At 32.9% G+C, this 24,997-nt stretch overlaps 3 protein-coding genes across 4 annotated transcripts; 2 read left to right on the top strand and 1 right to left on the bottom strand.

The window, feature by feature from the left end:
- Nucleotides 1-312: 312 nt before the first annotated feature.
- Nucleotides 313-17,021, top strand: LOC130647556 (elongin-A-like). Of its 2 annotated transcripts, none has more exons than XM_057453455.1 (13): nucleotides 313-486; nucleotides 9,011-9,067; nucleotides 9,900-10,346; nucleotides 10,550-10,709; nucleotides 11,083-11,166; nucleotides 11,486-11,539; nucleotides 11,951-12,005; nucleotides 13,150-13,192; nucleotides 13,482-13,589; nucleotides 14,338-14,533; nucleotides 14,769-14,969; nucleotides 15,198-15,246; nucleotides 15,674-17,021. In XM_057453455.1, the coding sequence occupies exons 1-13, from the start codon at nucleotides 409-411 to the stop codon at nucleotides 15,705-15,707; spliced, it is 1,566 nt and encodes a 521-aa protein (XP_057309438.1). In that variant the 5' UTR covers nucleotides 313-408; the 3' UTR covers nucleotides 15,708-17,021. The 2 variants fall into 2 exon arrangements, with proteins under 2 accessions (XP_057309438.1, XP_057309439.1); XM_057453456.1 differs by having other exon boundaries at nucleotides 315-486; nucleotides 10,550-10,676.
- A 2,682-nt stretch (nucleotides 17,022-19,703) lies between these two features.
- On the bottom strand, nucleotides 19,704-20,925 carry LOC130647557 (uncharacterized). Its single transcript, XM_057453457.1, has one exon. It carries the CDS (start codon nucleotides 20,784-20,786, stop codon nucleotides 19,809-19,811), a length of 978 nt encoding a protein of 325 aa, XP_057309440.1. The 5' UTR covers nucleotides 20,787-20,925; the 3' UTR covers nucleotides 19,704-19,808.
- Nucleotides 20,926-21,008: 83 nt separating this feature from the next.
- On the top strand, nucleotides 21,009-24,769 carry LOC130647559 (uncharacterized). Its single transcript, XM_057453459.1, has 2 exons — nucleotides 21,009-21,027; nucleotides 23,043-24,769. Exon 2 carries the CDS (start codon nucleotides 23,044-23,046, stop codon nucleotides 23,770-23,772), a length of 729 nt encoding a protein of 242 aa, XP_057309442.1. The 5' UTR covers nucleotides 21,009-21,027; nucleotide 23,043; the 3' UTR covers nucleotides 23,773-24,769.
- Nucleotides 24,770-24,997: the final 228 nt, after the last annotated feature.

Here is a 24,997-nt window from a genome sequence, read left to right as displayed (position 1 = left end):
CGAAGTTGCAACGCTGAATGTAAACCCTCTTTTGAGTTTTAAAACAAAATATTTATTTCAAATTTAAGCAGAAAGAGTGGTTTAAAGTTTGCAACAAAGTGTTTGCTCCAAAAAAGCGACACTTTGTAGCGAAGCGAATTTTTATATGAAAAAAACAACAGAAACTGTGTATGCTTAAAACTTTTGAAGTCGTTAATACTCAAAAAGAAAAAAGAGTATAAAAGGAAGGTATAAGATTGTTTCGCAAAAACTTAATAGATATGGCAAAAACACTAGGAAGTGAGAAATCGGGTTTAGTTATTTCCACGGGGGTCAAACTTTCAAAAATGTTGTGATTGATTTAAAATCGAAAGTAAAGATGGCAGATTAGACACGATCAAAACAATTGCAGGTAAAAAAAGTTGAAAAATGAACGAAGCGGAAGTTGTGGAGAAAAATCTATGTCGTATACGTAGCAAGTTTGAGTCAGGAATAACTGAAGATAAGGTTAGTTGATTTCATGCATAGCTACATATTTTTATAAAAAAGAATTTATATAGAGAGAAAGTGGCCCCCCAGTGGAAACAATCCACTAACTATAGGTTTTTGTGATTTTCTGGGCTAGCCACTTTAAATATTTATTATTATTATTATTATTATCAAAGCTTCGTAAAATTTTAGAATTTCTGTTACTTTTCAAACCATTCCTTCTTTAAATATTTTTAAGAATTTAGTAAAATAATTTTCTCAAATACTTTTTCTTTTGCATAAAATAAAGCAGGAAATAAATTTCTCGGTGAAAAAGTGGTATGGTAAATGCCCTGTTTAGTATTGATTGACCTTTTTGAATGTTTAGCTACAATGTTTGTGGTAAACCCATTTGGCTTTAACAATTGTGTAGCAGGCAAAAAGATGTTGGCACTAGTTAGCTCCTTTTCAGTCTGTGTTTTTCCATGAAGGTATCATTACAACTTTATATGAATATGTGTCAATCAGGAGTTATCCATCCATCAATAATAGTTTAAAGCCTTGACAATGTTTCCATAGAAAGAAATGTGCTGAAAAAGACCTTTCTTCAGAAAGCTACAGCATCTTTCTGCCTGCAACACATTTGCTAGAGCCAAAAGGACTTATGGCAAAAAATGTAAACATTCAAAAAAGTTTATAAACTTTCGTTAATTGTGTTGGGTGTCGTTAGCTAACGACACCCAACAACAACACCCAACAAAGATTGTTTTCACTCTTGTGTTACTATTCAGGAACCTAATTAGGTTCCTGAATAGTAACACAAGAGTGAAAACAATCTTTTTTTAATTAGAATAAGTAGATAAAACAAACCTATGAACTGTATGGACTGAAACGTTTAAGAAAATTTTGGCACAGGGATAGAAATACAGATGCCTCTTCATATGCACAACACGTATACTTCATGTCCTCCAGCAGACTTAATTGTGGTATATAGTAAAACCTAAGTCAGCAAGTCTGGTAAAAACGAATAAAACGTAATCTTTACGACAATTTTTTATTTTTTATGTTGTGATAATCTTTTTACTTATGCCCAATCACATTTAACATAGTAAAATGACAAGAGGGTGCTGATATAAGCCGCAAACGCCCGCATATATACGGGCGAGCTCGGGCGACTCTTCAAATAAAATTGCCGGTTGTCCCCCGAAACCGCCCGCACTTTCCCGAACTCGCCCGGAACATTCCCGAAATGCAGTTCCTTGTAACAAACCATGCGGACGATGGTTGGGAAGAAGGCGCTTGATGAGAAAGGAGTTAATAAAGTTTATATATAAGTTATTTATAAAGTAAACTTCTTCAAAAACCATCAAAAACAGTTCTTCTAAGAACTTCGCTACGACATAGTAAGTTTATTTTAATTTTTATAGTTTTATTGAATCATACATTAGTGTCTGTTTTTTTTTTCTTTCGGGCATTGTTCGGGTCTATGCGGGTTTTTTCGGGCGAATACTTGAATTTTTTTCAAAACGCCGAACTCCCCCGAAAACGCCCGCACTTTTTACGGCGTATGCGGCTTATCGGCACCCTCATAAAATGACAAAGCAGTATATATGTATTCAAAGATGATGTCAGAATTTTAAAAATATTCTTTTGTGTGAATTGTCGCTTGTGGCATTATTCTGACCCAACTTAGAACCAGACCGTCTTAAGACAGGATGGACCATCTTTAAACACGGTGGCCCACCTTTTGACACGGTGGCCCATCTTTTGACATGCTGCCCTTTGAGTTGACGGGCCAGAACAAACTTGGAACGTGTCGTTAAAAGATGTTTGCATACATCAAGACCTTGTATTCACCGTAAACAAACTTCAATAAAGTGAAAAAACTGGACTGCTGCATCTTTTTCTGGCGTATTATTGTATATGGCTAGCTGAGATTAAATCGAGTTATGAATTTCAAGATCGTTGTGGTTAGCAAAAACAACACAACAACAAGACCATAGCCACAGTACTGTGAAAAGATTTGTTAACATTGTGGTACGCGTTTATTTCATGTTACACACGAGCCACGATAGCCCACGATGCATATTTTTTTAACAATCGTGGACCTCACGATCATGTTTCGTGGACTACACGAACAAAAATTAAACATCACACCATGGCGTCCACGATAGATAACTTCTATTGTAAAACAACAAAGACCGTATTAGTTTACCATTTAATCAAAACCGGCAGGAAAAAAATAAATTAACACTTGTTGTTTTAATTCGTTGTCATAAAGCTAGGTATATAAAAGATTTTAATCGTTTGTGAATCAAAATGCGACATAAAAAAACATTTCTATCGCTGCTTTTTGTTTATAAACTTTATAATGCGATTTAAAAAAACATTTCTATCGCGGCTTTTCGTTTATAAACTTTTAAAATGCGATCTAAAAAACATTTCTATCGCCGCTTTTCGTTTATAAACTTTTAAAATGTGATCTTAAAAAACATTTCTATCGCCGCTTTTCGTTTATAAACTTTTAAAATGTGTTCTTAAAAAACATTCTATCGCTGCAGACAAATTTAACTTTTCTAGACAAATGACATTTCGTAAAAATACAATCGCATCCATGACGAAAAAGTACACACCAAGCAAAAACTACGAATATGCTTTTTTAACTTGATAAAACCTGAAACAAACAAATTAAATTTAATGAAAGACCTTTTTCAAAAGAAAAAAAATTAAATTATACTGGCTGTAAAAATCATGGAGCTTGCGATAATAATCATGGGACACACAATGCTTCGTGAAGATAACAATATTAGCGTGGTGGCCATGATAGAATGTTTGAATGTTTGTTATACACAAAGACCACGATTTTATCGTGGTACGTGTGCACCGCGCTCGTTACACAAACACGATGTTAAGAAACCTTTTCACAGTACTGTATCAGTCCATATCAGCAAGACCAGCAACAAGACCATATCAGTCCATATCAGCAAGACTAGCAACAAGACCATATCAGCAAGACCAACAACAATACCATATCAGCGAGTGCATTTTTTAAAGCAGTTAGAGACTTTTTGTTGCATGATTTGAGATGTTTTTATCTGTATTGTTGTGTTCATAATGACTAAATAAATAGTTATGACTCAGATATCAAGATATATATAACATGTAACTCAGTGTAATGTAAATATATAGGTATAGCTATATATTTACATTACACTGAGGTAGGTATAGCTTAGATCTATTGTTTAAGCTATTTATGTTTACTTTTCAAAATAATCTTTGATGGAATTATTGCAGCTTGACCTATTATGTAACTTGAGAGGCAGAATCGTTTTTCGCTGGGGCAGCCACTATTAAAATATTTGGTTATATATTCAAGAAACAGGAACTATGATTTAGTAGACCTATTTCATACGTTGGAAAATATCATTTCAGGCATACAACTTGATTATAAATAAAATCACCAGAAGCTTAATCATTTAGAAAATCAGAGGGATGTAAAACGATTTTCTTTAAAATGTTACATTAAGTAAGTTTTTCTATGGATATATACATATTATATAAAAATTGTAATAAAAAAAACACGACCTAATTCAACAATTTCAATGGCACTGATTGTTCTTGAGCATTCAAGGTTGGTTTAACGTGCTTAATATGTAATGCTTCTGCCAACTTTCTTTTGAATTTGCTGTTTCTATAGCCACCAGACAGAATTTCGAAATCGTCTATGGTGATACTTTGGAGGCCAGACTTCTGTGCATGTTCAACCAAATGTGACTTTTTATCATGTCCATGGTGGTCCGTGATGCATTCTGCAAATGTTCCACCTACTTCTCCTATATATGTAGCTTCACAATTTTGATCAGGACATGTGGCTTTATATATCAAGTCATGTTTGTGTTTTTTCTCAATCTTATCTTTAACATTGAATTTCAATTTTAGTTTTCTTCCTGTGTAGATAATTTTGCACGTATTGTTTGCAGGTACAACATTTTTCAAAGTGTTATATACGTAATGACTTTATAGTCATTTCTCCCAATTTTCCTTTATATGGTAACATCAAAAAATGCTCTTCGATATCAGTATTTGATACTGTTTGTTTGAGTTGGCTGCACTGCTGTGTTCAAATGGTTAACCTTTTCAATTGTTTGTTCAATAACGCAATTTGGATAGCCATTTATGTCTCTAAACACTTTCTTAAGGTGTAGAACTTCTTTCTGTAAATGCTCTACTTTGAATGCTCTAGACACTAAGGTTTGTAATGTACCTCTTTTCCATGTGGTTGGCGGTTTTAAATATTATGTATGTATCCATAGAAACGCTTACTTTAACTTTTAATTTGTAAAAAATATACACTCTGATGATGTCTACTGCAATGTATAGACGAATATATAGTTTTTAAAGAAAATCGTTCTGCATCCCTCTGATTTTCACAATGATTAAGGTTCTGGTTATTTTATTTATAAGACCTATTTCAATAACGCCTTTTCATGATCAGCCGTGGCGGCGAAAAATCAAAACATTGCATGAAAACGAGATTAGTTTAGATAAAGTTTACGCCAAGATGTTTACTAGCTGTTCTGACATTAGTTATTAACAAATATTGGTTTTATAATTTTCAACTGCCATATTGGATGGAAATGGATATTGAAATAGGTCTATTTAAAGAAATAATATGTGTTATAATTTTTATTTTGTGTGATCAGTCTCACCAGTTTTGAGCGGAGTCTTTAAACCTCTCATTTGAGCCACAATCACTTGGACACAGTAGAACGCTCTTTATCAAATTTATATTTCTGTGTTTGTTCAGTTTTTAAGAAAAAAGAATTTATGACATGGTATTTGTATTGCTCATGACTTTAGCTATATTTGTAATAGATTATATTTAGAGAATTCATGATTTTTTCTTCTCAATACATTCTTTGTTCTCTTTAGTCTTCTCCTATAGACATTGCATATGTCCACAGTTGCGCTAGGCCTGTCTTCAATTATTTTAAAATCCGTAACAGTGTGGTTGCCCATGGTACAAGGTTTAACTTTATTCTGGAGTCTTCAGTTGTGGCTGTTTCTAAAAAGTGTCTATAGTTAGGTCTGTTTCTTTTTTTGGTAGCACAGGTCCTTTGTCAATGGTTGGGCCTGTCCCATCTTGTGACGCAGTCTTTAAAAAGCATGGGAATTGTTTGTCAATAGTTAGGCCTGTCCCATCTTATGACACATTTTCTAAAATTGCAAGAGTCTTTTGTGTACAGTTGAGTTTGTCCCATCCGATGTCACGGTTTTTAAAAGCGGGAGATTCCTTTGTCAATAGTTGGGCCTGCACTAACTTAAGACGGATTTGCATACATTTGTCCAAAGTTGGTCACCGACCCGTCTTTTGACAGGCCGTCCTGTCTAAAGACGGGCCAGTCCTGCGTCTAAAGCTGGACCGATGTTTATAGTTTGGTCAGAACAGCACTAGTATAATATAGATTATACTGTTGTGGAGTATAGGAACGAATTTACTTGCTTTTGGAGTAAAATTCGACCAACCGACTCATAAGTAATGGAAAAATATTGTTTTACATCGTACTTCCTGTATTGTGACGGTTTTTCGATCCGCAATAGACATTTTTTTACTTTCAAATTATATCAAGAGAGCTTTGTGATGCATCTGTCTCAATATCATTCTTGAAGCTATCGAGGCCATTAACACTTTCTCATAATAGAACTACTTTAAACATAAGGGTGTATTCAAGAATCATTGCTGATTATACTTTCTTTGTGTTCTATTTGAACTATATTTCCATATACCTGGCTGATCTTACACACTTTCAATAATCTTGTTTATGCAGCAAATGTTTTTACGTAAAATGGAACAAGAAAATACTTAAACGAAAATTTTAAAATGCTACTAATCATCAAAAGTTTGAAAAACTGGGAACGAGTTTGGTGTAAAGAATGCTTAAATGATTTTTTTCCATTGAAATGTTAATGAAGTTTATTACGCCGACATTGACCAATCTTTTTCTACCTAATTTTGGCTTATTCGCAACTGAGCCTGTTGTATTAATTCTATAAATAATTTTTGAAACTGTCTGTCTCGACACAACTATATTCTCATCAGCTAGAACTCTCATGTCAGCGTGTTTTTGATAAAATTTATATAAAGCGATTATTCTCTGTTTTGTATATAAAGATAGTGGTGGAGCCAAATTTCGTGCTTTAACTCTTTTATGATGGTTTGCTTTTATGAAATAAATAAATAAAAGAGCAGGGCTGATCAAAATATTTTATTTCCCTATTATCATACCGAAATTTTGTATTCATTTAAATTTAAAACATTGTATTTTTTATTTTTTTTTTGAAATAATATAAACGGTTGTTATCTCACGTAAATCTAATCCTAGCTATTTGAAAGCACTACAAAACTCGTCCCCAAGTTTCATTCACTAGCAAAACCTTCTTCATGAAAAAAAAAAATATGTCTGAAGTTGTAATGTAAAGACTGAAAAACATGATCTTTTGAATTCAATTTTTTGCTCACATAAGTACAGTCACGCGATGAAATCAAAATGAAAATGAGTTAAAAAAAAAAAATAAACAAGTTTAAAAAATAAAGCTTGTATGCTTCTGTAGTATAACTCATCGAAAGTGTCTGTTTTAAAACACACATGCTTAAAATAATAAAGCAAAGTGTACGGCTGAACAGTCCTTGGTATGGAATTTAGTAAAAGTGTGTTTACACGAGACCTAAAGTAAACTCAACCAGCAATTTAAAACACCCCGATCACTTCAGTATATCCGATACGCCTGCCCCCTGAATATTATTTGTATTGCGTGTGGAAAAAATTTCTTATAAAATAAAATTATTTAAAATAAAAGATAAAGCAGCTGTGGTTGAAACAAAAAAAATTTCTCTTTATTCTCATTAACACCTACCATCGCAACACATCGAGACTGATTTTGTCACGATCCCAGATTCTCAATAGATTGGACAATTTTTTGTAATTATTTCTTATTGTTGTAAATGCGGTACATTGAGCGTATCCAGGAAGTCCGCTCACGTTTCGCGCTTGATATGTTAAACAACCGTGTTCCAGTACTGTATTTGCAGGTACGACCATAACATATTTTTTATGGCAGCCTAAGCGTCAGCCACATGCTAATTAGTTGCAGTTTTTATATCCTTTGCATTAGGCACGTGAGATAGTTAAGATGCGTTAGGCGCATCAACAATACATGCCCTTATGCAATGCTAATTGGTTGTGGTTTTCATGTCAGGCACATGAGGCAGTTGTTCAATGCTAACAGTGGTGATTTTCATGCCCTAAGTTCTTGCGTAAAAAACTACAATTGGACTTTTATAATCCACAAAGGAGGTCATCTACAGACTATTATACTTGTTTCTGTTTCTGGAATAAAACCCTGACAAGATACTAACTGAATTTCCATGGAAACCTTGAGGCAGAAGCAATCAGTCTGGATGTATTGTGTTTGTGTGTTTCCACAAAAGGTTGATCAATCAATTAATTGATTTTTTAACGGGGGTTGCATTCTGTTACACCAAGGTGATTTTGTAGTTTATATCCATCATTCATGGACTCATAGAGAACAAATAGCAATTATTAACTTATAGTTATTATTGTTTAATTTATAAAACAATGAGCACAAAATTTTGAAATTAATAAAAAATTCGTTATTTCTAAGAGTTATGTAATTTATTAGGAATATTTCTAAGCAATATTGACTAATTTTATTACCCCTAAAATTATTTTTTTGGCATTATTAATAAGATTTGATATGCTTTTAATGCTCTGTAAAAAAATAAGACATTTATCTCATTGGAAATAATTTTAATAGTATTTACACCAACTATATTCCTCTGTCATGATTGGAGGTCCAAAAAATTTTCCGTTAAGAATGAACAAAAATGGATGTGCCATGATGAAGAACACTATCCGAATAACTATCTGTTACTATTAACACTACTATTAACATATTGCCACACATAGTGGTTTTGTCTGCAGCTTCCAGTTCAAATCCCTCTCACTGCCAGCATGTTAGTGATGCGTAAAGCACAGTTCTTCTTCAATATGATCTACTTTTTTGTCAAAAACATGTACCACAACAAGTTTTTTTGGTATTTTGGCTTAGCTTTTAAAGAACGAACATACGCAGCACTCCAGAAAATTTTAGCAAGCAAGATGATTTATAAACAAATTATGAGCAAATTGTTTTTTGGGGGCTTTTTCGCACTAGTAAAATCAGTGTGGACGTTGTGATTGTTAGAGTGTCCTAATAAGGACAACTATAAGCAGTGGAAATATGAACAATTAAGCCATTAACAAAACATTTTTATATGCAAGGTTACACTTGCAATGCCACGGTTTTATATATCAGGTGTTTAATATGGTTATTTTCATTCATTGGTCATTCTTTATCATCTTTGACAATCTATTTCTTAAAATCAATCCTTAACTCACAACCCAAAGTGATATGAGTTGGGTTAAACTTGCCATTGACTTCAGTTGTAAGAATGTGCTATACACTAGGACTAATTAGGAATTGTTTTTCTTTATTTTTTTAGAAAATCAAATATCTGAAACTTCTTTCAAAACTAACTGTGACAGTTGCTTTGTTAAAGGTAAGTAAAAAAGTTAGTCTACTTTGAAAGTGGGGAAAAGTTCTCATATGAAAGTTTAAAGTATGCAATATTTTTATTTTTATTGCATTGAGTACTTCCTCTTTTAAGCACCATCCTATATAAACACCACCTCTAAAGTCCTTAAAACTTTATAGGGCTGCTTATTAATAAGCACCATCCTTCCAATTAGGTTTCATCCTCCAATAAATGCAACCCTTCAATATACAAATGAAATGTTTTTTTTATTGTAAAGACATATTTTCCTGTTTTCATATTTTCATATGTGCTGTGTTGCTTAAAAGAGGAAATGTGGTGTCTAATATTATAATACTCTACTCTCTGTTGGTAAAGTGATCAAAGAGGTATAATAGACATAATACGGGTTCAGAGAATTTTATTGTCGTTAAATAATCCAAGTGGATGCATAAAAAAGTCGAATTAGTAAGCTATCTTGCCACAGAAAATGGTTTTGTTATTCTACTGCCTGGCAGGTGAGAGTAGATAGTAGCTGGAACTGTTTTTTAATGTATTATAAACTTGATGTAGCAGTTCAAAAGTATAGGTGAGCTGTTTTATAAATATTGGATGGGTGTTATGCCAAATACCTCATGCTCTGCATCTGAGCTACAGTGGCTGGTTATGTAACCTGATAAACCTATTTGTACCATAATATGAAGAGTGTATAAAATTGTGGTTATTTTCAATATTGCCTGTATTTCATGATGATAACAATTGCTTTTGGTGTTTGGGCCTGTTTAGAATCTGTTAAAAATTTTATGTGCAATAACTTAGTCTAAATTGTGGTATTTATAAGTAAATTAAACGTATTTAGAAAACTTCAATCGGGAAAGTTGTCAACACATTACGAAAGGAAGATGGACCTGTTGGAGATTTATCGAAAAAGTTGATTATAAAATGGAAAGACGTTGCATCCAGTGAAAAGAATAATTCCATTTCACCTGCCAAAGAAAAAATAGATAAAAAGCATATGAAAGAACATAAGAATGAGCATAAATCGAGACTGGAAAAAAGTCAGCACAAATCATCACATCCAGCTATAGACAATTTATCGTTGAATAAAACATATCCAGGGACATCATCAGGTTTTTCAGTTGATAATTCATTACATAACAATGTCAATGACAACGATGAAAATCTCAATGACAACAATGAGGATGAGGGTGATAATGTAGGCACAAGCGGCATGTCATTTGGGGATATGCTTATGATGCCAGCTACATTGAATGTGAAGAAAAAAAAGAAAACCAGCAAGCTACTTGTTAGTTATTCTATAAAGTTGTTTATTTTCTTTTTTATTTAGTTATTTTTTTCCTTTATTTGTTTGTTTGTTTTGTTTTTTTCTTTTTCTGTCTTTTTAAGTGTCATAAAAGCTTTATTTTAAGCTAATTTACTGCTGTGTGATTGACATTAAAAAGTCAAAATTTAACTTGGATTATTAATACAATGCTATTCTCTTCTTAGACATCTAAACCAGGCAAACTAGACATGCCAACATTACCAGATATTGAACTTCCAACTATCAATTCAGAACCCATATATCGACCAATCAGCAGGCCTGCGCCAAAGGAAATTTTAAAAAGAAAAAGAGGTATAGAAGCGACTTCTGAGGATTTCGAAAGAAGTAAGTTTCTTCAGCAAAATAGTGAATTTTAGGCAAGAAAAAAACATTAACTAGTACTTCATTATTTTTGTGGGAGAAAAATGCATGAAAAACATATTTGTAAATTATTTGCTACCGTACAGAGTTTGTGATTTATGCATGGCGTTTCGACATTGTTGTTTGTGATAATCATGTGTTTTGTTTCCATGCTCTTAATATGTAAATATCTTCATTCGTAATTCTTTTTCTGGTCTTGTGCTTATTTCATTAAAATGTCCAACATTTTTTACAAAAATTATTTAGAGAATCCTTTAGCTGGCTATAATACATTTTCAAAAAATGATAAGAAATATTTTCGGTGTAGCTAATTGTGAACTTATCACTTTCAATTTAGAAAATGCTCCTGTATTGACGGATATAGTTTCACGAAAAACAAGATCTGTTATGTACACTGGAAAAAAGCAATCGACCAGTGGTGGTAAGTGGCACCTTTAAAACATAGAACATGGCGATAGTTTCCATGATGACCAACCAGTTTGTTGGAATGAAACATATTGCAAATGTTTTTTCAAAACACTCAGTTAAGAAATCTTTACAACTTCTAACATGTACTTGTAAGCAGGGTTGGACTGCGTACACAATTTTTTTATTATACATGTTAGGAGTTGATCAGAAAGATGAAGGATGTGTGAAAATGTTTTAAAAAATTTGACCTAGTCATGTAGTTTATATTGTCAAGTAATTGAACTTCTATATTTCGTTTTTTTACACCTAATGCTTTTTTAACTTATTTTTAGTTGTGACATCATTATTTCAACAGTGCATGCGAGTGTTAACCGAAAATGTAGATAGTAAGTGTGCTACATTATCTTCCATTTACTTTAAACAAGCCTTAACCTGTGAACGGTATCATATCTCCTTGATCTCTACATGATAACTGAAGTTTTTACGTTCTGAGAAGCCAATTTCAGTTTCCATGTGAATTTGTTTTTGATGTGACTTTTTGTGGTTTGCTGGAATATATTTTATCAAAATTTGATACGTGGACGGTCTCTTTTTGTTGACTTTTTCGTAAAACCTGGCAAACTTCCGTCAGATGGAACCCTTTTTAGAGCATAATTTGAATTCGACTCACCGTCTGCACTATAAGTAAATATTTTAGTAAATGCTGACGTTTTGAATCAGTACAAATAAGTTTAAGTTAGTCATTTTTTAACAATAGGCAAATATTTTAAAGAGGTTTCATTTTTTATATTTTTCAGTGCTATATGAAACAGGTGGTGTACCTTACAGACTTTTGAAACCAATGTTATTGAGGTACTTTTGCATGTTTTTCGTGATGTTTTTAAAAAATTTTAATCTCAGGAGTTATTTTACTGTTTTTTTTTTTTTTTGGTGTTACTTCTGGTTTGACACACTATCACAACTTTATAAATTGTTTTCATAATTTGCTGATTAATCCACTTCTCTTGGTAACAATTCAAAAATATTAAAAATATTATAAATTTGTTGGTAGAACTATCAAAAACTGTTTCGTTTTTACATTTTTTTTAACTTTATATTCGCATTCAAACTTTTTAATCATTTTTTACTTAATTTTAACTTTTACTTAACCAACTCTTTTTTTTTGACTAAATGATAAACCTGTAGAATCGAATAGTCAGAAAAAACAATCACGAAATAAAGCAGTGAACCTTAAGTAAATATTAAAAGAGAAAAGGATGTGAAAGCGTGTGTTTCCACATGTAGAGAACAGAACCCTGTCCTGTAGGTTAAAAAACCGGAGGAGACTAAAATTAGTACTTTAAGAGAAGAAACTTTCACGGGACAAAACTTTCGTGAAAACATCTTTTGCGGTAATTCAACCTTTTTCCGCAAAACACGCCTAACGTGCTCAAAAGCGAATGTTTATTCCCACGAAAAATCTATATTATAATACTTGTATACGTCTATCTGTCTGTCTGTCTGTCTGTCTGTCTGTCTGTCTGTCTGTCTGTCTGTCTGTCTGTCTGTCTGTCTGTCTGTCTGTCTGTCTGTCTGTCTGTCTGTCTGTCTGTCTGTCTGTCACGCAAAATGGTAGCTTAGCGGTATAAAAAGGACGGGCGAACCCGTGGATTTTTCCACGGGCTAACGATTAAGAGAAAAACGAGAAAAATTATTTCCTCGAAAAAATACAACACAACTTTTAGGTAAACTTTAGTCTAATAATTCAATATCAAATTTCATTTTTATTGTTCAAATCGCAAACCGCAAAAATTTACCCCCCGTGAAGTATACAAACCTCTGAAGTCTGCAAAAGTTTATTTCAGCGAAAATATCTAAAAACACTTTAGCCCCGAAAGTTTATTTCCAAAATCTCGTGGTGGTTTTAATACCGCGAAAATTTCTTCCCTAAAATGTTAACACGATAAATCTCAACTCTCCCAAATTTGTTGCAACTTACACACTCAAATCTTTTTAGATGTACACCGCAGCAGTTGGAAAGGTTAGAATACTACAATCCAGTGAGTCAAGACATAATTTGTTGTTTACCCACCACGGTATACCTGAAGTAACCTAAGTTTAAATTTCCGTGCCTAAATATCTAAGTGTAATATTAAAGGTATTTTAGGCCCTTAAGATCAACTTGAGAAAGAAATTTTTTTCTTAAGCATGATTTGTTACACAGTCACCGTTGGTATCCGTTCAAATTTTTTTTGTTTTTTTTTTGTCGAGCAAAGCATCTGTGACTTTTCTTTTACAGTATGGTATTAGTTAAAATGTGAGATTATCAAGATAAATTTTCTTGTTTAGCACTTCCTGGAAGAGTCTGATGAACTTTGGAAAATGCATTGTCAACGAGAATTTAAAGCTTTTTGTACGGAGGACGATCCTGATGACTCATGGAAGATGCTATACAAGGTTTGAGTCTACCATTTTTGTTTTTAAGTATTTATAAATATTTACATGAGCTTCTCTAGTCTTCAGCGTAATTGTTCCTTCAGTTGGCGTAGGAGTTAAAAAAAAACGCCGTCTGGGGAAAGCATGTTGTATGCTCTTCAATACGGTTTTATTATTTTTTTCCTTCTGAAACCCTTTAGCACACATCTCTAAAGTAAAAAGTGAATTTCCTTTTGAAGGGGGGATTTTCACGAAGCAAAATGGACGGCAAATTTGCTGGCGAAATGTATCTGAGCATGCGCAGTTTTGTTTGTATTGTTTTTGCTTTGAAAAATTTACTTTGCTGTAAAGAGAAAGAGTTTGTACTCTTTAGTGGCGAAATATCTCGCTCTAAACTTTTAACCAATCAAAACGCAATCCTCATTGTTTATTCTGGAAAAAGTCATTACTGGAAAAAAATTAAAATAATTGTCTTGCTTTTAATACCAAAAGTTCTTTCGCCTTTAAATGTCCGCATTGACACGGTTTTACCACGTGTTATCTCTCTCCTAAGCAGGGACTGTTTAGACATTCTTTTTTATACGCCTGCTAAGTAACGACTCTGGATTCCTAAAATAGAAGCGTTAGCGTAGCTTAATTCCAGCTTGAACTTAGTAGCTTAGGAATTTAAGCTGGGAGTCCGAAAGGAAAATAGAGAAAAATGTAATTTAAACAGTATGGTGCAAAAAATATATTCCAACATATTAGTGAAGTCATCCTTTTTCTTTAGCAACTATGCGTTGATCGAGAACAACGTTTAAAGAAACTCAGTACAAAAATCACAGCCGCTCAAGCTGCTAAGCTTCCTGAACGTTCTGTCAAATTGGCTTATGTAGCTGGTGCACCAAAACCAAGCATGCAAGTTATGCGTAAACAAAAAAGATACGGTACCGATAATATAGCTGAGAAAAAGAAGGAACTACGTGGTAGGTTCTGTAGCTTTTATTTTTTTTGTAAGTTTTTAAACTATATTGTAAATCAAAATACGGATTTAATTAGCGGTGGTGATATAAAACATAACCTGTTAAAATCCGATACCCGAATTGTAATCCGAAATATGATATCCAAATTGTCATAAAAATCAGGTTCACACAATTTAAATTGATTTTTTTATATATTTTTTATATTTTTATATTGTTATCTTCCATTTTGATTTTAAAGAACGAATGGAAAAAGAACAACGAAACTCTGCGGTGGTGGTACCATTCACTCATGTTCCACGCCGCGATAGATGTTCTGCTCACCCTCCTTCCAGCTTGAGTTCAACGAATCGCTTTGGTAGCCCGCAAGCCAAACGAAAGAAAGAGGAGATTGGTTCGACTGGTCCATCGTCCTTTATGCCAACAAAAGTAAAGAAACCAGGTATTAGTTTGAAATTTTAGTTGACACAGGGCAAGAATAAAACAAAAATGCTAATAACAAAATTTCAACACATATGAAACAGTTTGTGACGGGAAAATGTTTTCAACGCTTAGGTTGAGAATGATTTTCAGAAGCGATTATAATTTAGTAAGATGTCAGGATTTGAATGCTCATCCTAAGCACTTGCTTACACCAAGACTATTTACCAGTTAATTTTTTTTAATTTAGCTAGGAAGCCAATGATGTCAGCTGCATTAAAATTGTTAAAGAAGCAAAAGTACGTAAAGTTTATCTACACTTGTTCTGTTTTCGTTTCCAGACGGAACATTTTAAGCTTTGTTTCAACAGCTTGTTTACATGTTGGCGACAGACGACATTTTGTTTTGGAGAACTAACAAACAAAATGGGAGAATGTAGTGCTACGTCCGGTGTGCGACGCCGGATCTGGGCTAGTTCTAAGCCACTCTTTTTTTCTGAAATAATTCAACTGGTATGTCTGAGTCCCCACTCCAACGCACTTTAAATGAGCCTTGTGTGACAGGCAGCAACTTAGAACAATGAGTTAGAGTAACGTATCTTAGGTTTTAATTAAATGAGGCTACAGTCGGAGGGAAAGAAGAGCCTTTCGCTAGGAGGGGACCCTCAAGGAAACTAAACTACCCGTTACTTAATTACTTAATTATTTATTTTTTTCTTTTTCGTAGAGGTCGAATGTCTTCATCCATCATGCGACGATAGCCGGCCAGCTTTAAACAAGTCATATATTACCCACATTGGTTAATCGAGGCAAACCAACTACGTACGCACTGGTTGATCAAGATAAAAACAACGTCATTGCGTTGCCAGCAATGGCGTGGATTCATCAACAGTTTCCCGTGAAGGGCTTATTCGGTCATTTCCTATCTGCTACTTCAAAGGAAGTAGGATTGAAACATTTTCCTTGAACTAGTTTTTCTTACTTATTTTAAAAACCGTAGCTCTCTCGAACAATTTATCTGCTCCATTGTGTGTTTGAGATAGTTTGAAGTTGTTTAGCTATTCGTGCCAAGTGACTTTCTTAAAATATCAAAGCTAAAATAGCTGTATAATTTGTTGAGCTACCTAGTGAGCTGCAGACATATTTTTAAAGGCTGTTTAAAATTTGTATACCGCCAACAAAGCAATTCCGACTTTTCTAATAAATTCTTGCAGACGATAAGGTTAAAATGGGGCAAGAGGAAGTAAAATCAAACCAGCGGATTGCCGTTTAGAATACACTTCGATTTTTCTCCTATTCTGGTCTGGTCTATTCATAGCTGGATCATTCACATCTTATATCTCCATGGTTGGATGTTTCTGCGCCATTTTCACTAAATCATACAAGGAAACACAAAGAATTATTTTTAACTCAGTTGCTGCTGTTGTTATAACTAGGTTATAATTTTCAAGTCTATGGTGTATTTTGTAAAGCGTTACAGTTAAAATATAAGGCCCAACAGTGAAGATAGCTAAACTATCCCTTTCTGTTCTATTCTATCCACGAGTTCATTGATATTTTTTCCTAATGCTTTCAAACGAAAAGTAGAAATTTGGTGTCTTGATTATTCTCACATGTTCTTACTTACATGTACTCCCTTAGTTTTATGCTAAACTTAAGCCAAAAGCGAGGCATTTATGCTTTGTAACTATGTATGTAAAACATTTTCTTCACACATGAGTGATTTGGTAACGAAGTTCATAGTGTTTTAAATTCAAATTTTTAAAATTTACGATAAATTTTGTATTGTAGCCTCGTTTGCAGTGCAATCTCCATTTTTATGGTGAAGGAGGCTGGTTTTAAATTTATTTTTTTATTTTTATTTATTCAAATTTTTCACAGCAAAATTTAGGTAGTTGTAGTTATTAGTGATAAAATACAATATAATAAAAAAATATTTTGTGCGCGTTGAAATTTGTATTGTAAATGAATTCCTGTTGATTTTTTATATAAAACAAATTTTAATGTCAGCACCAGATGCCGAGGATAATGTTTAAAGTTTACAGGATTTAAATGTTTGCATATTTCCAGTTAAATTATCTTGGTTGTTCATCTAAATTTTCAGTCTGGTCATTTTCGCGACCAGGGTGTGTTGGCTATGTCAAAGCCGCTAGCACTTACTTGACGGCTAAAAGGCAAACGACCCTGGCCACAGGTTGCTGGCAAGCTGATAGGGGTTGAGATCTAAAAAAAAGTGTATACGCTCTTGTTCCTACCACATTGTTTTAGGTTTTGAGAAAGACTGAGATGTGAAGTAATCACCATCTTCGTCACCATGTTTGATTAGTAATAACTGGCTACATTTTCGTCCCCAGAGCTCTACTTTGGAGGTTTATCTCAAAGAGGTTCGGGGTCGAGAATGAACTAGCTACTATATCTCACAAAATAAACTTTCTCTAATCATACGTTACTACATTCTTTTGATAAATAAAGTATAGTTCCATGGTGAAAATAAATTGGTTTGAAAAAAAACTTTGAAGAAGAAGCGTTGAAAACATAAACAACAGGTCTCCCTCGCCACGTGCCAAATGAGGAATCATGACTCGATCAAGTTCATTTTGCTTGCCGCAAAAATTGAAACAGCAAGATCATTTATTTAGTACAGCAGCTGGTACAGGACATATCAAACCATTTGTGACCTTCGCAAAGCTTTAAAAAAACGATAAAATCTTTGCCTAATTACATTGACTTTACATATTACTTTCAGAGCAAAAAATATTCAGTGAACTTTTTTCGTCACTTCCCCCCCTAGTTATATGGGAGCCCTAACCTCGATCCCTGGGTTCTTTGTCTTCTTTTTTATAGCAAGACGGTGTCCCGATCTCGAAAAGAGAAAACAGTCCTGGGGCCAAGGTTGGACATAGCATTACAACTTCTCTACTAATTAACTGACATATTTAAACAGCGGGTATTTTATTCACAGGAAGACATTTCTTTTTACAGGATAATCCTGGGCCAGGCCTGGTCAAACTCTCACAGAATTTCACAAGAGAAATCCATACGGTAGTCATCATATAAGCTTCTTTAATCGACTGATAATGTATTTCGCATAGACATAGTATAAGCTTTTATAATCGACTGATAATGTATTTTCGCTTACGTATTATAGAGAAGCCTGTACGTCACTAGGCTCGGTAATTTTATGTGGCGCGTGACTTTGTAGCTATGGCGTTCGCTTCGTAATCACAGGATCCGTGGTTCGGTCCACAGCGTGGGCATGTTTAGCAAGTCCACAGCGCGGGCATGTTTATCCTGTATAAATATTCGGAATATAAATAATAATAGTAATAATAATTTGTTTTTTATGGCATGATCCGATAGGCTTGCGCATTTTTTGCTCTTGTTTTTTATTGTAGTTTATATCTTTTTTGTTGTTGTTTTTTATTTGTATATTTTTGGATTATTAGCACCCCGTGTGCACCCAGTAAAAAATGGAACGGAATAGAAACAATAGTTCTTAGCCTTTTCTTTTTTTTTTAATTCTGTTGTCGATTAAAAAAAAATTATCCGCAGGGACAATTCCCTTCAAACCGGAAGGAAACGGCTCAGTAAAAAAAGGTTAAAGTTAACAAGATTACTTTTTCATTAACGATGGCATCGAGAAAAAAATTGCTGAGTCAATAACAGTTAGCATTTATATCATACAGGGCGCGTATGCAAAGCAGTCTTTATATACCATTCTGTTAAATCTTTAATTACTAAAAATTCGCTAAACATAATTTTCACGCAATAAAAAAATCTATTTCGCGAGAATTGATATTTGCGCTACAGCGATATGGTCATATTTCGTACGTATTTACTTTTAAGAAAATATAAATATCTACACAAATAACAAGACAAAAGTTGTGAAATTCTGGGTAATAGACGAGATATTTGTTTCTTGAGTTTATTTTCGCGTGTGACAACTTTTCTTAGTAGGTGCGGAAATTAGTAGAAATCAAAGAAAGCACTTCCGAAAATCTGGTTCTTTTAAAACATTTTTCCTGATTGGAAATTGTCTGTGATTACTTTATAATTTTTTGTTTGTACTACATGCCATTTTTAAGATTAAAGGGTTTGCTGAATGACAAAAAAATCGCTCAAAACCCGAAAATGTCATTAATTGACGAAAGTAAAACCGTTAACAACTTAATTTATCTACTTTGGTCAAAAATGATAACGAAACTGCTGACAAATCCAATTTTAATTTTTTTTCTTGCAAGCATGTTTATTTACTTATTTTCCTTTTTTTTCATCCAGTTCTTATTACAAATAATAAATTGAAATCAATTTAAATGCCTTCCTTCGTCAATTTTTTTAAGTTTGTGTTTTCGTAACATCACATGAACAGGTTAATCCATTTGATTTGCTACATTAGTAGCAAACAATTTTCGGATTTTTTTGTCCGGAAATTTGAACTTATTATTTTCATTATTTATACATTTCACGATTTCTGAGGCTGTATCTATAGAGTTGGACCCTTTTTAGATCTTGATTGAATATATTCATTTCCTGTAATGTATTTTTGAAATTTAGTTAAAATTCGTTTAAAAGATTAACAAATAACATTGTTTCGATTTTTCTTAATGTCAATTGTTCAAAATTTTTAGGCACCATAAAGATTTTAGTCAAAATTTAATTTGTTGCTGGACTAACAAAATAACTTTTATCCCTGTTGCTTAAATATTGTGGAAACAAAAGTAACTGGTGTTGATCATAATAATAAAATAATAGAAACATTAGCTTAATACTCCTCTTTTTTTAATAATTACAGATTTAGTAGGGTTAAAATAGATACTTATAAGAAGGGTAGCATGGATATATATATACACTGTGTTCCACAATCAGTGATTGTCATCTTTCTTTCGCAGCAAAGAAGGGTCAGGAATCAATGCAGTTGAAACATGTTCATTGTTCAGTTTTGTAGAAAGAAAATTTTGATTGTTGTTGCTTGTTTCAACTTTGATGCTTCTATTATTCACTGTTACTTCACCTGTTGAACTAACTATAACTGTACTTGGAACACTTGCAGTTTTTATATCTCCATTATCACCAGTCATTAACACAATGCCACTCATGCCAGCAAAGCGCTCAAATGCTTCAAGTTTAATTCTAGCTTCATCTCTTTCACGACGCAATGCTTCGTTCTCTCGGGCTAAGTTACTTAGATGCTGCTCTAGTGAGATTTTTTCACTTTCAAGAACTGTTTTTTGAGTGGTTCTTTTTGTACGACTTGTTTGAGCATAGCCCCTATTCTTTATGGTTCTACGTTTTTGTTTTAACTTTAAAACTTCTGATTCTGGTAATCCACGTAATAAGGCGTTTAAATCTTTGACTGGCATTTCAGCAAGTTCTTCTTCTGTCAATACAATTTGTTGATTTACTGGTTGTTTCATTTCTGCAATAACAAAATTTTGCTGTGGAGATAATTCGTTTTTCTGTTCATGTACCATCTCTCCCATATCAGGTTGAGTGTTAATAATAATTTTTTCACTTGTATCTACATCAACAATGTGAACTGATTCGCCACTTGTTGCAACTTCATCAACTCTAACAACAAAATTCTCAGGATCTGTCTTAACCCTTTTAGCTTCACTTGGGACTCCAACAGAATGATCTTGGACGTGACTAGGAACTGCAACTATGGTAGAAGGGAAGTGTCTTTTTGTCGTGGCACCAAGAGATGTAACAAAACTTGGCGAGAAGGGTGCCTTTGGCTTAGACTGGGAAACAGACTTTAAATTTGCTGCTATTATCTCTTTTATTAATGCCTGTGCATCAGCAACCTTTTGACTGGCATCCGAATTAGTATCTGATGACATTTTTTACAGATTAAATTTTGTCTAATTTCAACCCACATGCGTTTGTTTACTTCTTTCTTGGGCTGAGTCAGGGCCTTGTCAGTGCCACCTCAGCAAGAAGAAAACCTCAAGGAGCAGTTCAAAAGTAGCGCAGCATAACTTTTTCGACCTATGAACAATCATTTACTTTAATCTTGTACTTACGCCCGCGCGGGATATATACAGGTAAGTTATTACGGGAAATAAACAATTGGCAAGAAAGGTCAGGATGGTCGTAATTATTATTGCTTCCCTTCATATTGTTTACTTATGCTTAGTCAGTATGAAGTTGCATTATGCATGTATTTTTTAAGAGGTGTCATTATATATAATAACTGCTAAGAGGTTTTTAAATGCTTACACTTTTTATAACATGTCCTCTCAAAAAGCTAGCTTAGCTAAATCTGGTGTAATAACAGTAGAGTCTAGGACAGCACGTGTGGTATAACATTCTAAAATTTTTTTATACAGTTCGGCCAATTTGGAAAAGATTATGTCTTTTCACGTCAGGAAGCTGGGTTTTTTTTATTCCTCTAAAACTTATAACTCTAAAACTTGTAAAACAAGAAGAAACTGATCATGTTCTGTAACGTTTGCTTGCCTGGCTGGCCCCTTGGAATCAGAACTGAACATTTTAGAACAGGTCAGTGAATAGAACCTGTTTGAAAGCATAATTTTTGAAATGAGAACCATTCAAGCTCTTCTCTAAGCTGCGGTCCATTTGTTAACAGCACATTCTCCATAATCTTTTATTAACCTAAGCATTCGGTTGAACCTGAGCTATCTCAACACTGATAATTTGAGCCTGTAATGTTTCTTTAGTCACAGGGCGAATACTCATATGAAATTATTAAGGAAAATAACAATAGTTATAAAGGACAAAAAATTTTCAATCACCACATAAAATCTGCAATATATACAACGCAATTTAAATTTCAAGCATCATATAAATGTTGCAATGCAGATACACGGTTAATGGAAGTGCGTCTGCATTGCGGTTTTATTTTAAATTATAAATTTTTTGAAATGTATTTTAAAGTTTAGGTTAACATCCACACTCTTTAAGAAAGTTGCAGAATGTGTTTAAAAAGTTTTTCTGTAGCTACAAACAAATATAAAGCCATTAGAATGTTCATACAATATTTTTACATCCATGCATCTAAAAATAAGAGTCTTGAAAAGAAATTATTATTTACATCTTTCCTAAAAACAACTTAAAGGTATATATAGCTAAACTTCCAAATTAGTGAAGCTTTAAACAAAGATAATACTATATGAAAACCAATGTCTTTCACACATAGGAAAGTGAAAAAGTGCAAAAGTTTTCAGAGTAAATTAAGTCCTTAAAAAAGAGTACATGCTTGTAAGAAAGTTTTGAATAAAAATCCATCAATTTGTTTTTGAATTTTCAGGAATTGAAGGAGGTAACTAATTTTTTTATTACTAAAGGCATGCTTTCTCTATTAGAATTTAAAAAATCGTTTAATATATATGTATTTGATTTTTTATTTTTTTTTACCTATATATACCTTTTGGCTTCCATCCTAGATGACTTTTACAAAATTAGCAAGTCTAAGGTAGATATAACGCCTTTTATCCAAATAATTATCTTTGGTGATGACCAAAATTTTCAATTCAATTAAATTTATTTGCCATTGAGAAAGTGGATATATACAATATAACAAGTTACAGTTATAATTCGATGGCTGGAGACCAACACAGTAGCGGAGCTAATAACAACATAAAGGCCACCAAATGTAACAAAAAGAGCAGTGAACAAACAGTAAATTTTATAATCTTTGTGAAATAACAAATTTAAACAGTGTTTTTATTTTAAAATCTACAATATAATGCTTGACTATGACTGGCAGAGTCAAAGAGCCAGAGATGATAGCTGTGAGTAGTAATGGGTTGTTAGTTGAATTTCCATGAATTTTTTTCACAAATGTCTAGTGTGTTTATACCCGCCTTAAAAAAAGCTTTTTTAGGTTCCTTAAAATGTTACACAAGACTAGGCTTTCCATGTGAAATTCTGAATTATAAATGCCCTACACCGAATTTTTTGATTTCTTACAACACATTTGAGTTCATTGTTGGGCTACTTTTTATAAATTTTAAGTTTCTCAAATACCTGCTTTAATGTTTCTTTAATGTTTCTATTTTTAGTTTTGATTTCTATCACATTGGATGCATTATTATTTATGACGGATTTGCCATATTTTTTATTATTATTTTTAGGATGAGTGTTAGGACAAGTTCAACAAGGGAGTTACGAAAAAGAGCTAGCAAAGATGCATCTGCTACTAAAGTTACCAAAAAACCTAAAATCTCATCAAAAGAACTCAATTTATATTTCAAGTCATACAAAGGAGGTCTTGGTGATTTTCACATCCCAATCTTTAAAAGTGTGAATGATATAGCAAAACCAACAAAAGTTCTGTATCCTGGTTGCCATCGTCATATAACTGCATCTTTGATTTTTGAAGATGTTGTTTACGTAGACAATTACTCCAAGGTTCAAACTTTGTATGACGATCCAAAAGCCCTGGCATGGATTGACGAGCATAAAGAGTACAACAACGATGCAAAAATCAAGTTTAAATGTAAAAACTTTGAAGGTGATTTTGGTGAAAAGGTTAACAGTTTTGATTTGATAATGTCAATGTCCGCGGGAATTGTGACAAAATCTGGTTCGAAATATTTGAAGAAATCTGGTTATTTTTTAGTCTCTGATGCTCACTTTGATGCTAGAATGATAAATCTGGATCCTAATTTTAAGTTAACCCACGTTTGGCAGAATGATCAGTTTGATTATTCAGAGGCAGCATTAGAAGGTCATTTCACAACAAAAGATGGAAAAGCACTTACAGAAGCAATGGTCCTAGAAAGCATTGATAAGCCGAAAGCAAAACGTTCTTTTAAACTTCAAAAAGAGGCAATATTTTATCTGTTCAAAAAAATAAAATAGAGTCATATGACAACAGACAAGCAAACAATCAAATGATAAATTGCAATAGAAAACATTTTTTACACTAATTTAGAAGTTTAGATTTAGAAAAAGCATACACTCAATTGATAAACTGCAATAGAAAACATTTTTTGCAATACTTTTGAACTGATTTAGAAATTTTATCACCAATTTCTGGATAGATTGATATTAAAAGAACAATGATTTTGTTTACTGTTTTGTTCAAAATCTGAAGCTCATTGCACTTTGTAATTTAAATTTTATAATTTGATTTGTGAAATGAGAAGTGTAAGGCGTTTTCTGTTTGGATGTGATATGGGTATACAACTCTTTGTGTTTTGAGATTTTATTGATCATGTGTTACTAATTTCCATAATTTCAACAAGGAGAAATCTTCTGAACATGCTACTGAAAAGTATTTCTCTATTCAGTTACGTTTTTATTCCTTTCTGTTGTAAACTTGTTAAATTGAGATGTTACTCGAAGTCGATATTTACAGAAGGTTTTTCCACCATGCACATTTTTTTATAAACAGCGTTTCTCGTTTAAATTTATAAATAAACTCAGACTGCATAATATATAACATTCATATTAGTATTTTTATGTTTTGTTACTTATTTTAATTTGTTTTAATTTTACGTTAGATTATACTTCATTTTCAAAAATTTCGCGAAAAAATTTTCGCGAATCGAAAAATACGCCCATTTTTTTCACTCTCGCGGAATTAACTTGTGGTTGACCAAGTTCGATATATTTCCATTTTTTCGAGAAAACACCGTTAAATATTTTCTTTCCGCCAAAATTTCAGACAATGAAGTATCTGAGCCTGCTTTATTGAAGTTTATTTTTGTCTATTTTAGAGCTTATAAATAGTCGATTTTGTAAATGCACATAATCATATATTAATAACTTTGCACGTTATATTCTAAACCTAGTAAAATACATGTAATGGGTTATTATTTTTTGTTTTTTTACCAAAAATGTTATTGTTGTTTCAGCACAATGATGCGATAAATTTTCTTTAAATGCAGAAACTTTTACGGACAGAAATTTTCGCAAATTTCGGAAATTTCTGTCGTATTTGCATAGGTTTAAATCGCAAAATTCTTCGTTCGTAGAATTTTATAAGCGCGAAAAAATTTTTCGAAAAATTTTAATTTCTTTAATGCGACTTATTCTCGAAAATTAATGTTTGCGAAATAAATAATATTTTCCTATTCGCTGA

The sequence above is a fragment of the Hydractinia symbiolongicarpus genome, chromosome 6, assembly GCF_029227915.1.
Source record: "Hydractinia symbiolongicarpus strain clone_291-10 chromosome 6, HSymV2.1, whole genome shotgun sequence".
NCBI lineage: Eukaryota > Metazoa > Cnidaria > Hydrozoa > Anthoathecata > Hydractiniidae > Hydractinia > Hydractinia symbiolongicarpus.
This window is presented reverse-complemented; position numbering and strand designations above follow the sequence as displayed.

What these genes read in the sequence shown, in the direction of transcription:
- LOC130647556 (XM_057453455.1), top strand. Translation starts at nt 409, where the DNA reads ATGAACGAAGCGGAAGTTGTGGAGAAAAATCTATGTCGTATACGTAGC. An exon ending in TGACAGTTGCTTTGTTAAAG is followed by an intron (nt 9,068 to 9,899) that starts GTAAGTAAAAAA and finishes AAACGTATTTAG; the next exon opens with AAAACTTCAATCGGGAAAGT. An exon ending in GAAAAAGAAGGAACTACGTG is followed by an intron (nt 14,534 to 14,768) that starts GTAGGTTCTGTA and finishes TTGATTTTAAAG; the next exon opens with AACGAATGGAAAAAGAACAA.
- LOC130647557 (XM_057453457.1), bottom strand. Translation starts at nt 20,786, where the DNA reads ATGTCATCAGATACTAATTCGGATGCCAGTCAAAAGGTTGCTGATGCA.
- LOC130647559 (XM_057453459.1), top strand. Translation starts at nt 23,044, where the DNA reads ATGAGTGTTAGGACAAGTTCAACAAGGGAGTTACGAAAAAGAGCTAGC.